General features: G+C 37.9%; 1 protein-coding gene across 6 annotated transcripts in view; it reads left to right on the forward strand.

Annotated features, from left to right (window-relative positions):
• LOC131677054 (uncharacterized) overlaps window positions 1-13920 on the forward strand; it is a 376540-nt gene that overhangs the window by 248193 nt on the left and 114427 nt on the right. For 5 of the 6 annotated variants that reach the window (XM_058956582.1, XM_058956583.1, XM_058956584.1 and 2 more), the window contains one exon: window positions 8209-8253. The exons of the other annotated variant lie outside the window; for it this stretch is intronic. In XM_058956582.1, the coding sequence (XP_058812565.1) occupies window positions 8209-8253 (45 nt within the window). The remainder of the gene's footprint in view (window positions 1-8208; window positions 8254-13920) is intronic. 6 annotated transcript variants of the gene reach the window in all.

Raw genomic sequence — 13920 nt, forward strand, 5'->3', positions numbered from 1 at the left:
GTTGGTACAGCCGCATTCGCACCACCCGAACACCGTTGAGTATGCCAGGGAAAAAGTTTCTCCAAGTATCGGTTGTAACGGATTCCACTTCTCCATACTTCGACATGAATAATTTAATTAATTTAACTAGATCGAGATCCATGTACTCGGGGATCTTGGTTTTGACGTTTTCATATTAAACGTCATGTTGCATATTGTTCTTTGTTACGAATCTTTCTGCCTCGGTTAAGGAGTTGAACGTTATAAGAACTACTTGCCTCGTGTGGTGAAGCTGGACGTGTGAAACCTCGGTAAGATCAAGTTCCATTTGCACCTTGACCAACTGTTCCACCTCGCGAACTGAAGGTAATGTAGATTTTGAGATGTTTCTTTAAATTTATTAATGAACGCATCAATTTAATTTGTCGGATCAAAATGCATTTCCAATGAAACCCACAGTACTAGTATGTTTAATGGAAAAGAAAATATGACTTTTCTCGGAGTTGGATGTCGACTGTATCTAGATCCTACAATTAGGGTCCATTCATAAATTGTGTAACGCAATCATTGCCCAAAATAATCCCCCCTCCCCTACCCTAAGTAACAAATTGTCACAAATTTCTCTATGCTCTCCTCCCCTATAAAGCAACAATTTTTTAATTTTTTAACCGTCAGGAAAAACAATTTACGTACCGTTCTAGCTTGCTTCCACTCCCCCATGTGTCACAACATGTCACAGTTTGTCATACCACTCTCCTAAAAGGGTTACGTAATTTATGAATGGTCCCTTACTATTTCATTTTCTTGTCAACCATAATATAAAGCAGGCTTTTTCCTCTTTAATTTAATTTTTTGTCTTAATTTGGTTAATTAGTTTTATATGAATAAAATCAAATAAAATAAAATCTGAACACATTCTGTTTCACGCACACTACTAATGTATTTATTGTTACACACTTTCAGCCAGCCAGAGCGTTTTCTCATTGTTAAAATTATTTAGATTTAAAAATGTTCCATGGCTGTACAAGCTTATTCAAGTTTCCAGGCCAGCATCAAGAAGAATGTTTTCAACTATTTTTAACTTTATGAAAGTTGATAGCCAGAGGTGCTCAAAAGCCCTTTTAAAACTGCTTCAACAGCAATCGTAATCGCAAATCCATTTACTTGTCAAAATCAATAATAAGACGAGATATACTTAGACATGCTTTAATAAAACTAGCACAAAACTCTAAAGAAACCAATTATTATTTGGATTGTTACTTAGCTATCGTCCCTGTTTGACAAGAAAAAAATTGATGAACATTTTCAGCAAGTTTCCATAGTCTCGATCAACGTTTGACGAAATATCGACCGATCGCCTTAACTGTGAACAACTAGACCGAGTACTACACACAGAAAAAAAATATTGGTAAAAGTAAGAGTGTTCCGCTCTTAGCAAAAAACAACCAACGCCAACTATTAGGTTGAAAGTAAAACTTTTAAATTAATCAAGAATAATAATCAAAGTAAAAGTTTTCCTTTTAAGCAAATGAAGAATAGTACTCAAAACAAGTTTTATTTTTAAACTAAGAGTATGCGTTGGTTGTTTTTTGCTAAGAGCGAAAAACTCTTATTTTTACCAACATTTTTTTTCTGTGTGTAGCGGCCTAAGAACCGAGAAGTCTGTTACAACAATGTTTCGAACGCATTATTCGGATTACGCAGCAAGATTATTAGTGTGCCTTCCTTGCGTGTTGCCTTTTATCACGGGGCCGACTAACACTAAATATAGAATACATATAATATATGTAGTCAACAAGCGCGTATCGAAAAGCCGCGGGTGGGCGGAAGCCTCTTGCCAACGTTACCACCCATTCCCCTGACGAATACGAATGAACTGCTTTGTACTCAATGATGGTTCCTTCATTCCTCCTACGTGTCGAGTATGAGAAAGAGAGGATGGCCAGATTCTGAGACTGAGAACTCCGTGTAGTAGAATCGGTTGGTTGGTCGGTCGATCGGTCAGACGGTTGAGTTCATTCAGCCGAGACTGCATTTCAAAGCTATTGAGCTGCTTTTGTTTGTAACTGCGCACATTACATTGTTCGTAACGGGCGAAACGAAAAATTGCCGATTGAATACACACACACACACACATACGAAAGTGTACCGTAAATGCACGAAGTCAGTTGCAACAATGAGCTACTTTTTGCTTATTGTAGCGCCAGTCAGCCAGCCAGTCAGTCACTCAGTCAGTCAGTTAGTCTGACAGGCGGAGCAAGTGGCGTTATCGACACATTTCTCGACACCTTCGCTTAGCTAGGGCTCCCCTTTTCGTGTGTGCACGGAGCTAACTGTGAACGGTTTCGAGAATTCCTGGTATGGGGGAAGCCATACACACTGCCGGAGCGGTTGGTACCGAAATGATATGGTTAACCTTTACAGTTTAGAACTCATCGCGTACATCTAGTAAAATGATAGTTTTATGTCGATTTACACTTCGGGTGAGGAGTGTTGATACGTACGGGCTGCAATGGATCACATTCCTGCCTCATAATGTATGGTTTCGATTCCCACGAAGAAAAATGTTCATCTTTTGATTTCATTATGCAAATTACACATTCAGTTGCGCAGTCTGCATGGATTGGTGATACAATCCTTACCCTACCCAATCCAAAACTAATTGTGTATAAAAAAGACATTGAATCAATCAAATTTTTCAATATTAATCTATTGATAATTGCAAACTCTGTCCGCGCTGTTACGTGTAATAATACCGCACGGCGCTTACGATGAAACACATTTCAAAGGGAAGCAATTCCACTCGCAGCCAGTGTAAACAAAAGTATACAAGGGTGGGCGTAGCGTATTGGTAAATCGATTGCCTTGTACGCAGCGCACCTGGGTTCGAGTCTCGACCCCGCACATAGGGTTAGAAATTTTTCCTAAGAGATTTTTCTAACCCGAAGAGGCGAATGACCTTAAGGTTAAAACCTCTATAATTGAAATAAAAAAAAAGTATACAACAACCGACAGAACCGCTATCCAAGTTTACTAATGGTTTACCGGATTTTCGGGTCTTGCGGTCTGTTTAATTGAAGCTCGATATTTATACAGCCCGACATTTCGGTCACAAATTATGGCCGTTGCGACGACAGTTATCGTTGTATCGTGCACAGCTACTAAATGGTTGATGGGTTACCAATTTGGTCTAGTCTAGTCTACACATACACAGCCAATACATGTAGGGATCCTGGAAAATTTCAGACGTTCGCCTACATTTTTTCTTGTCAATATTAATGTTTGTGGTACATATGATATGTGACGCAATCATTAAAGCGGCCAGGCCAACTGTGCAGCGTACAAAGCGAAGATGATTCAAAATTATACGATAATTAAATTATTCATTTAATAAAGAATTTAATCAACGAACTATTTCAAACCTCGAACAAGGAAGAAACGTGGACAACCGTACCGACCGTTTCAATTTGATGGGGATTTGATAAATCGTTGGGAGTGACTTGTCTAAGAGGTTTAATGTCACTCCTTTGGTCCTAGGTTTCTGGGATGGGATGGGACAAAAGTATTTAGCCCTGTCCTGGCTAATGAGCCTAGGTTATAGCGCCTTTACTCACTCTACATCTTGTCGTGGTTCGCTCTCTGCAAAGAAACGTAAAACATATGTCTAACGCATTTAGTGATATGAAGATGGAATTTTTATTTTTAAATCAAAAGCTAACCAGAAAAGTGTAAACCTCTTTTGTAAAGAGCTAGATATTAATTTAAGTTAGAAATCCTGAAAATATCTAAATGGTTGATGGGTTACCAATTCCACAAAACCATTTTTTTTTAATTCTAGAGCTCTAATGTGCCTCATAAAAACATCGCACACTTTAATATAATTTTACTGCCCATGATTGTATATTTGTCCCGTTTTCTATGGGATTTCCTATCTTTATGGGACTGATTTGCGATCATGGGCAGTTTAGTCAATTCCGAGGTGCAGCTAATTGAGCGTAAGCTTGCGTGACCACGTCTGTCTAATTTGTCGGCCACTTTTTTACCAACGATTCCTTGGTGGTCTGTCAAGTTTACTAATGGTTTACCGGATTTTCGGGTCTTGCGGTCTGTTTAATTGAAGCTCGATATTTATACAGCCCGACATTTCGGTCACAAATTATGGCCGTTGCGACGACAGTTATCGTTGTATCGTGCACAGCTACTAAATGGTTGATGGGTTACCAATTTGGTCTAGTCTAGTCTACACATACACAGCCAATACATGTAGGGATCCTGGAAAATTTCAGACGTTCGCCTACATTTTTTCTTGTCAATATTAATGTTTGTAGTACATATGAATATTTCAAACCTCGAACAAGGAAGAAACGTGGACAACTGTACCAACCGTTTCAATTTGATGGGGATTTGATAAATCGTTGGGAGTGACTTGACTAAGAGGTTTAATGTCACTCCTTTGGTCCTAGGTTTCTGGGATGGGATGGGACAAAAGTATTTAGCCCTGTCCTGGCTAATGAGACTAGGTTATAGCGCCTTTACTCGCTCTACATCTTGTCGTGGTTCGCTCTCTGCAAAGAAACGTAAAACATAATGTCTAACGCATTTAGTGATATGAAGATGAAATTTTTATTTTTAAATCAAAAGCTAACCAGAAAAGTGTAAACCTCTTTTGTAAAGAGCTAGATATTAATTTAAGTTAGAAATCCTGAAAATATCTAAATGGTTGATGGGTTACCAATTCCACAAAACCATTTTTTTTTAATTCTAGAGCTCTAATGTGCCTCATAAAAACATCGCACACTTTAATATAATTTTACTGCCCATGATTGTATATTTGTCCCGTTTTCTATGGGATTTCCTATCTTTATGGGACTGATTTGCGATCATGGGCAGTTTAGTCAATTCCGAGGTGCAGCTAATTGAGCGTAAGCTTGCGTGACCACGTCTGTCTAATTTGTCGGCCACTTTTTTACCAACGATTCCTTGGTGGTCTGTCAAGTTTACTAATGGTTTACCGGATTTTCGGGTCTTGCGGTCTGTTTAATTGAAGCTCGATATTTATACAGCCCGACATTTCGGTCACAAATTATGGCCGTTGCGACGACAGTTATCGTTGTATCGTGCACAGCTACTAAATGGTTGATGGGTTACCAATTTGGTCTAGTCTAGTCTACACATACACAGCCAATACATGTAGGGATCCTGGAAAATTTCAGACGTTCGCCTACATTTTTTCTTGTCAATATTAATGTTTGTGGTACATATGATATGTGACGCAATCATTAAAGCGGCCAGGCCAACTGTGCAGCGTACAAAGTGAAGATGATTCAAAATTATACGATAATTAAATTATTCATTTAATAAAGAATTTAATCAACGAACTATTTCAAACCTCGAACAAGGAAGAAACGTGGACAACCGTACCGACCGTTTCAATTTGATGGGGATTTGATAAATCGTTGGGAGTGACTTGTCTAAGAGGTTTAATGTCACTCCTTTGGTCCTAGGTTTCTGGGATGGGATGGGACAAAAGTATTTAGCCCTGTCCTGGCTAATGAGCCTAGGTTATAGCGCCTTTACTCACTCTACATCTTGTCGTGGTTCGCTCTCTGCAAAGAAACGTAAAACATATGTCTAACGCATTTAGTGATATGAAGATGGAATTTTTATTTTTAAATCAAAAGCTAACCAGAAAAGTGTAAACCTCTTTTGTAAAGAGCTAGATATTAATTTAAGTTAGAAATCCTGAAAATATCTAAATGGTTGATGAGTTATCAATTCCACAAAACCATTTTTTTTAATTCTAGAGCTCTTGTGTGCCTCATAAAAACATCGCACACTTTAATATAATTTTACTGCCCATGATTGTATATTTGTCCCGTTTTCTATGGGATTTCCTATCTTTATGGGACTGATTTGCGATCATGGGCAGTTTAGTCAATTCCGAGGTGCAGCTAATTGAGCGTAAGCTTGCGTGACCACGTCTGTCTAACTTGTCGGCCACTTTTTTACCAACGATTCCTTGGTGGTCTGTCGAGAAGATTGCGATGTTTTCATGCCTGTAGTTTCGTTCCACTTTCGCTTCTGTAATTCTTGGTCCGTAGACTCCCGAGCCAGTTAGCACCTATTTTAGAACCATCCGTATAGAATGATTTTGTACCTTGAGGAGCTATGGGACCACCTACATGCCACATCTGACGATCCACTATGTGGACATTATATGAGATGTCAAAGTTCGGTTGAGAGTTGGGGGAACCAATTTCAATTTTTTCCTATTGGAAAGGGTACAATGGCCGTTTTGCAGGGTTCACTTTGAGCCCTCTTTGAAACACCAGGTCATGATGAAGCTCAGGGCTAATTGAGTTCGATCGCTTAGTACAGGTTTATGTTTCCTTCTCTCAATTAGGACAATGTCATCTGTATATCCAACAGTCTCGAAACCCTGGAATTCAAATCAAAGATTTTGTTTATTTCCCTCACGGCTCCTGCATAAGAGCGGAGTCTGGGTGTGCTCTTCGGTGAACCTCCCTGCAAGGACGCCACAAGCGTCCAGCTTTTGCGTGATGAAGGTTCACTTGGATGCAGTGAATGCATCATTGTTTTGCTGTTTTTCGGCCGCACTTTTGTGGACCAATACTTCATCCTCTTTATTTTACTGACAACTAATCGCAGCCTGTGTGCTGTTCGACGTTACAGTGGCCTTCTTTGGCCCAGTATGCCGGCTCTTGTCGGTGCATCTTTTCCTACAGGGGGTTTCTGATCCTCTTCCTGCGCAACAGTTCGTGAGACGCATTCGGTAGGTGTTTTTGTGTATAGCTCGTGAGACGGGCTGGAGGGTTGAGAATAGACAAAGTGCACAACACTACATCCGCCAACGAGCCACTATTCAGCAGCTCCCCAAGTTTGCCATCTGTGAAATCTCTGCGTTCAATTTCCAAAAAATCTGTGAAAAAACACAATATTTCCAGAAATCATGGGTAAGGTTGTTCGCCATGCAATCTTTAAAGCAATCTGGACAGATTTTCTCTTTCTCTCCTACGTTTCGACAATGTATTTTTGTCTTCATCAGGGATTGCTTCAAATCATTTGTAGCAAACCCTGAGGAAGACAAAAATACATTATCGAAACGTAGGAGAGGAAGAGAAAATCTGTTCAGATTACTTTAAAGATTGCATGCCGAACAACCTTACCCATAAAACTCCGACAGTCGTAAACACATTTCCAGAAATTTTCATCAAAATGCCAAAAATCTGTCATTTGTAAAAAAATCTGTGATAAAAATTGTGAAAAAAAATCTGTGACATTATAGAAAAGTCTGCAAAGATGGTAACCCTGATCAGAGCCCCGCTTGACAGGGTAAAGGCAAAATAACTGGGCTCCGTACGTGGCTTGGTATTTGTTATCACTACGGATCTCAGTCATAGCTTTACGTTGGACTGGGGTTCGAAAGGTTAAGACATCTCCCCGCCATTCATCTCACGGCACAGGCTGCTTCACACTTTGGATTAGGGCTCAAATTTTATGGTTCGAGTTTTGAGGCTCGTCCCTTGGCATCCTCTCATTCCGCTGTTACAGCAAAAGGCTGATAGCACCCGGCCGACGCCGGTCTAACGACCAAATGTCATCAATAGACTCGCATGGAGGCATGAGATAGGAAACTTGCGAGTACTATGTTATCTCACCGTTTGAGTATGTATTGTTCGATAATTGGCACAGAAAAATATTGTTCATTTATCACTACGCTTGTGCAGTGGATAAACAACAATGTGGCGGATAGAGTTGTTTTCGTCTCATCAGTATCTGGCAAACCAACTTAGCTACCAGGTTGGCGTCTACCTCCAAAACGACTCACTACTTTCATTCCCAAGCAAACTACCTTGTCGTGGATGTTGTTCTGCAGCAAGCACACTGGGAGATTTGGTTTGCCAGGCACTGATCATAAAAGGTACATAATTCATCAATCGTTTGATAATTACCATAACATTATAAGCAGGATAACAAATTGTCTATTGGGATATATCAGTTCTTTGAAGACGGTTTTATTCGATTGTTCCAGATATAAAATCTGATTTTTGACATCACACAATGTAGTTGAGAAACCACAGCAGATACACATATACGGGGCTTTAAAACGGCATCTGTTTAAAATGTGTCAAGTTGTGGATGTACTTATATTGACAGACCGGCTGACTAAAACAATATTCATACGTGTGTTTGTTTTTTTCATTGCAGCAAACCACTCCAGCGTATCTCCAGAACCCGCCAATCATCTACCAGGTATATTTAATTTACCAACATGCACCGTTTAAGCATCCTGCACATTAAGTTGTTTTAATATATGATTCAAGCCAATTATTTTTATTGCCTGAAAAATATCTTAAATAGTACGAGGTTAAGTCATTCATTCTTAGCTTGTTTAGTCGCGAACATACCCACATTTTCTCAAATCGTTACTATTTTATATGAATCCATTGCCTGTGAAAAATTGAATTCGTGTCCGTTTCATTAATTGAGTCGATACTTGTAGGCAGACGATTTTTTAAGTAGTAGTTTATTCAATAGGGCTTCATACTTGAGCTTGACTGAGCCGCCGGATTGTTCTACACTGTGAAAAATAGCATTAAAAGTCATACTATATGATGCTTCGTTCTGTCATACTCCCATTATATGGCGGAGAAAGTCTATTGCGGTTTGGTTGGCAGTCAATAAGGCTTTTCCGGCATTATCGTATACCACCCCCGTCACAAAATCAGCATTTGTTCAATATTTATGACAAAATCACGCAAGGGTGCGTTTTTATTTGCATGCTTTAATGTTTATGCATTAGATCATCATATTCATTACAAAATACTTGCATTTTTCTTTTTGTAGGGCTCTGTACTATTGGAAATAGTAGTAGGTAATTAAAAGACGCAAAAATGTTTATCCACCCTGATGTGCCTTGTTACATTTTAGCGTACATAAACAAGTTGCTGTCAATTTATTCAATGTAAACATTGTTCATACCAGCTATATCATCACTGGAATTGTATAAGAACAAAAAATTATTCAGATTTCTGGACGAATTTCCAAATAATGTTAATTTGATTTAGTTATTCGAAAATGCATCGTCAGAACTGAAAAAATGGCAACGAAATTACTTCTATTATAAAATTATAATACAAAAAGACCTCGCGAAACCTTTTCGACGTACATACAATCCTGAGTGTTTGAATTTATTTTCCCCGAATTTCATCAGGATTTGCTAGATGGTTCACAACCCAGACTGCCATGAATTCTGGAACAATTTAAAAAAGTGAAAACGAACGAACAAAAACAGGACCGTGAACAAAAATCATGTGTTTTATAATTATGATCCGTTTCCCTTTAGTAACGCATATATAACGCTTTTATTAGTGAAGATATTTGTTTTTGTTTTGCGAACTGCAGTCACGTTTTCCGTCACACCATTACCAAATCAATTTTCTGTACGTAAACTAGTTCACAACTTTATGAACATTATTCCTAAAACCAAAGGTTAAATAACCATTTTATTTATAGCTTTTGGAACATTATTCAGACTATGCGATGTGAACTGATTTACGATTTGTTACATCTGGAACATGATCTGATTTTGGTGGTTGTGAATTAGTTCACAAAATCAAAACATATTTCCTCGTGAACTATTGTACAAAACCCGGAATATTATTCATGAAGCCTTTCAATCGTTCAATATCTGTGCTCGTGAAATAGTTAAAAAAAATCAAAATGTTATTCATGTGTATGTCAACAGATTCATAATTTCTAGCAAATTAGTCTCAACTTACCATTCATGCTGGTGAAAGTGTTTACAAAACCCTGAAACAATTTCATGATTCCTAGTATAATAGTCACGATTTACTATTCGAGCTCGTAAAATAGTTCACAAGATCGAAAAATATTATTCATTCAAGTGTGAACTGATTTATGATTCCTAGAGACTTACACTTCGTGCTCGTGAAATTGTTCATAAAATCATAAAATCTTATTCATAGAAACGTGAACTGATTCATGATTCCTAGTATATTACTCACACCTGATCATACGTTCCCGTGAAATAGTTCACAAAATCATAAAATATCGTTCATGTGTTCGTTAACCGTTCGTTGATTCATAGTACAATTTTCACGATTGACCATTCGTCCTCATGAAATTGTTGAAACCATAAAATATTGTGGTTCGTGAACTGGTTCATGATTCCTAGCACATGATTCACGATTTATCTTTAGTGCTTGTGATATTTCGACACATCCGTAATCATTTTCAATTTCATACAACTCTACACATGATCTTCAAAATTTTCATGTGGATAATTTCACAAAGACCTCGAACATCGTTATTCATTTGCTAAGGTTCAATGTGATGTGCAGATAGAAAACGGAAACTGCGTTGAGTAATTAAAATATATTATAGAGCTATAAATCGTGTTCGTGATGTAGTTCAGAAAGCAAGATACCTCGAATCAGTCACGCTTGTATGATCCAATTCATATTGTCACGTTACTTCGAGTAAAAATCTGATAGTAATTGAACAAGTACGTTACTCCACGTGTCAATATCGGAAGTGAGCTCAAGAATAAAATATCACAATAACGCGCATATAAATTACGAAAACCATGACTAGGATCCAGAAAACAAGAATCTAATTTCATGAACATAAAATATCAAAAATCGTGACCATGATCCTAAAATCAATAACATAAGTCTGACAACTCTGCCAGAAAAATCCAACACAAAACTCGCGAATAAAATATCACGAAAACATGAATGTGAATTACGAATATCGCGACTAAGGCCTTGAAATCATGAACATAATCCGTGCTACTCTTTCAGAAGAATCCAATAATAAACTCATGAATGAAATATCACGATAACGTGATGAGAAATTACGAAATGCGCGATAAAGCTCCTAAAATCGTGAGTATCGTTTAAATGGCAATTCTTTTAGTTGGTACACTTTATACAAACCAGGGTATCCCTAAATTATGAACAAGAATCATAACAACAATTAAACATGTCTAGGGAACAACCACCCTAACCCAAGAAAACACACATAGTTTCATGAATACGAGATTTTTTATCCATAATTTCATGAACTTGGTCATGATTTTCGTAAATCGTTCAGTTCGTGATTTTTTGTTCATGAATTTACGAACAGATTTTTTCCGTGTAAATTATCAATTATTTCAAGTCATTGAATTGATTGCTGATTACAGAGTTTTTATGCTCATCTGCATTGAATATTTGGTTCATGACAATGCAAAGTTTGATGTTAAACTAGTCATAACCAGTTGAATGGCTGGCGTCCAAAAGGGGCTAACCACACATTGAGTCCTATGGAAATTCAAGTTTTCTCGTTCGTCCACCGAGGTTTTAAGAGAAAGTAGTCTATCGATTCGCAATCAGTAAACTTTATGTTGTAGCTCACATATCAGTGAACTCGATATATTACTTTTTTTTAGTTGGATTGCATTGTACGTTGACGTTTCGGCCCAAATAGTCGTTCCTGAAGGTGAGGGCCGCTCACACACTTGCTATGTATTTTCTATCCAATATATATTTCTTGCACAAGTGTATATTGTTGAAAGTAATTTTTTTAAATTCCAGTGAAAGCGCCATGCTCTACATTGAAAGTTGACCGAGCAATAAGGGATCAAGAGTAAAATGGTACATTGTGGTCGGAAAATTAAAAAAAAGTGGAATCAATCATTATCTTTCATTATAGAGTTACGTGTAGCCGGAAAAGTTGCTCATGATACCTAGCGCTTTATTTGGTTGAAACATATCAACTTATTAATAAAGCTAGATAGAAATGTGGTGTCTTCGAGAAAGTTGTTGGTCCTTTTATATTATACATATCTTCTGAAGATGCAAACTTTGAGGGTCCTGTATGTTCCGAGATAGAGAAGGTTTTAGTTAAAACATTTACTTACATTTACTTAGCCCTTTTTGGACGCCAGCCATTCAGTTGTAAGCATTCTCCTGGTCTTTCGTTGCGAGCGATTTCTGAAAGATCTTCTTGTTTCAGCTGATGAGGTTCTTCTATGTTTATGTTTGTTTTTATCTGGTGAAAAAAGTAGAATGATTTCTTTTACAAATCATGCGATGGCACCCATCATCTCGATACCAAGTTAGAAGTTCCATGCAATGGAATGTGCTGCGTTTTAACCAGAATTTTTTTATTGATGCGATGAAATTTGGCAAGCCAAGGAAATGATAAATGGATTGTTGCAGCGAGAATAGATGCACAAGATAGAACATTTATTTACATTTATTCTGATAATTTAAATATTGCTGCTCAATAAGTCATATATAAATGTTTAAGAAACAGAACACTGATACTTTATTCTGAGAAAGGTCGTAAATAATATACATACCTTCATTTTAAAGTTGTTCAAAGTTGGTACTCTCCCCTATAAGGCCAAAATTGTCTCATTACCCTAAATAGCAGTACTGACGGCTTCATAACTGCGGAATCGGTTCTTGCCGAGACAAATCCCTACTCAGATCATTCTGAATAAACTGAAGGTAAAAATCGGTTTGACAAAATCTGCCACCCTCAGCCATTTCCTACGGAAGTAATCTGGTCCCTCTGCTATTCACACTGTTCTTCAACAACGTTATATACCTCCTGGCGAACTGTAGTTTGTTCATTTATGCTAAATAATCTGAAATTTTTTCTTGTCGTGTGACGTGACACTAATTACAGGTATCTTTAAGAGCTCCTGGATCGTTTTGCTTGTTGATGCATAGCTGCAATTTCAGATTCTCGAAGTGTTGTGTTATTTCGTGTTATGGTTGTGAAAAACCCATAATTTACAACTACACTATTCAGTGGGCGCAACTCGATCGTGTTGATCAAGTAAATCATCCTTCGAATATTGCTTGGCTCTAAAATGACATTCAAGATGATTTGATCGTCCAAAACCGACAAATTCAGTATGGATAGCCAGAATTAAATTTATTTAACGTAAGTTTGTTAAGCGTGAAATTTCCGCTGATTTTTAACCATTTTTCATTCCATGAAAATAGATCACCATCATGTACCCCTTTCTGAAAATAGCCTACCCCCAATACCTTGTCAGGAAAGATGTAGGTTTTTCGATTTTATTATGTCAACTAGCCCGTTTCCTCAACGTCTACGAATGATGCTTCACTTTAACTAGTTAACTGAAAACTATTATTGAACTTTCCACGAAGATCGAGTCGTCGGATGAATCTAGTAGAAATAAACAATCAAAAAACTATTTTGCGTAACAATCTTTATTGTTTGCCAGTCGGTCTAGGGATGATAGTGAGATGATTAGTTGTGCGTGAGTAATATAAAAAATATGACCCTACCGTACATCAGATAGTTTCGACAACTGTCAATTTTTTACATGTGTCGCCTCGGCTTTGCTGTTTATCTACCCATACGCTGATCGATTACTGTGCCTCTACGCACAGCGAAGGTGAAGCCGATCGGTGTTCCCACATGCCGACTAGGTGCCGAAACCAGCTTGCGGGTAGCGTATCTAGATAGCACCACATAAATTTTATGTTAATTGTGATCAGTCCCATTACGGCTACCACACTTTTTTCCCTGCGGCCTTGTTTGCTTTCTGCTCTCCATCGGTATCCACGTAGGTACATATCTCTCGCTAAAACTGCAACCCGCAACCGGCGCACCACGTAAAGCGCATGTTCGATGAAGATACCTGCCGGATTCTGTATTATAGGGAGAAAGAGGAATCAGGCAATTTTAATGAACTAATTATATACCAATGAGCCAAATCGGCGATGCACAGGATAACAACAAAAAACAATACTGGACTCGCATTGGATCGAACTTGAAAATACATCGACTGTTTACCGTAGTAAGATTTATTCGCAATATTTTTTTCGAATACAAATCGATGATTGTCGCTCCGCTTAACCACCTTCAATT

The sequence above is a fragment of the Topomyia yanbarensis genome, chromosome 1, assembly GCF_030247195.1.
Source record: "Topomyia yanbarensis strain Yona2022 chromosome 1, ASM3024719v1, whole genome shotgun sequence".
NCBI lineage: Eukaryota > Metazoa > Arthropoda > Insecta > Diptera > Culicidae > Topomyia > Topomyia yanbarensis.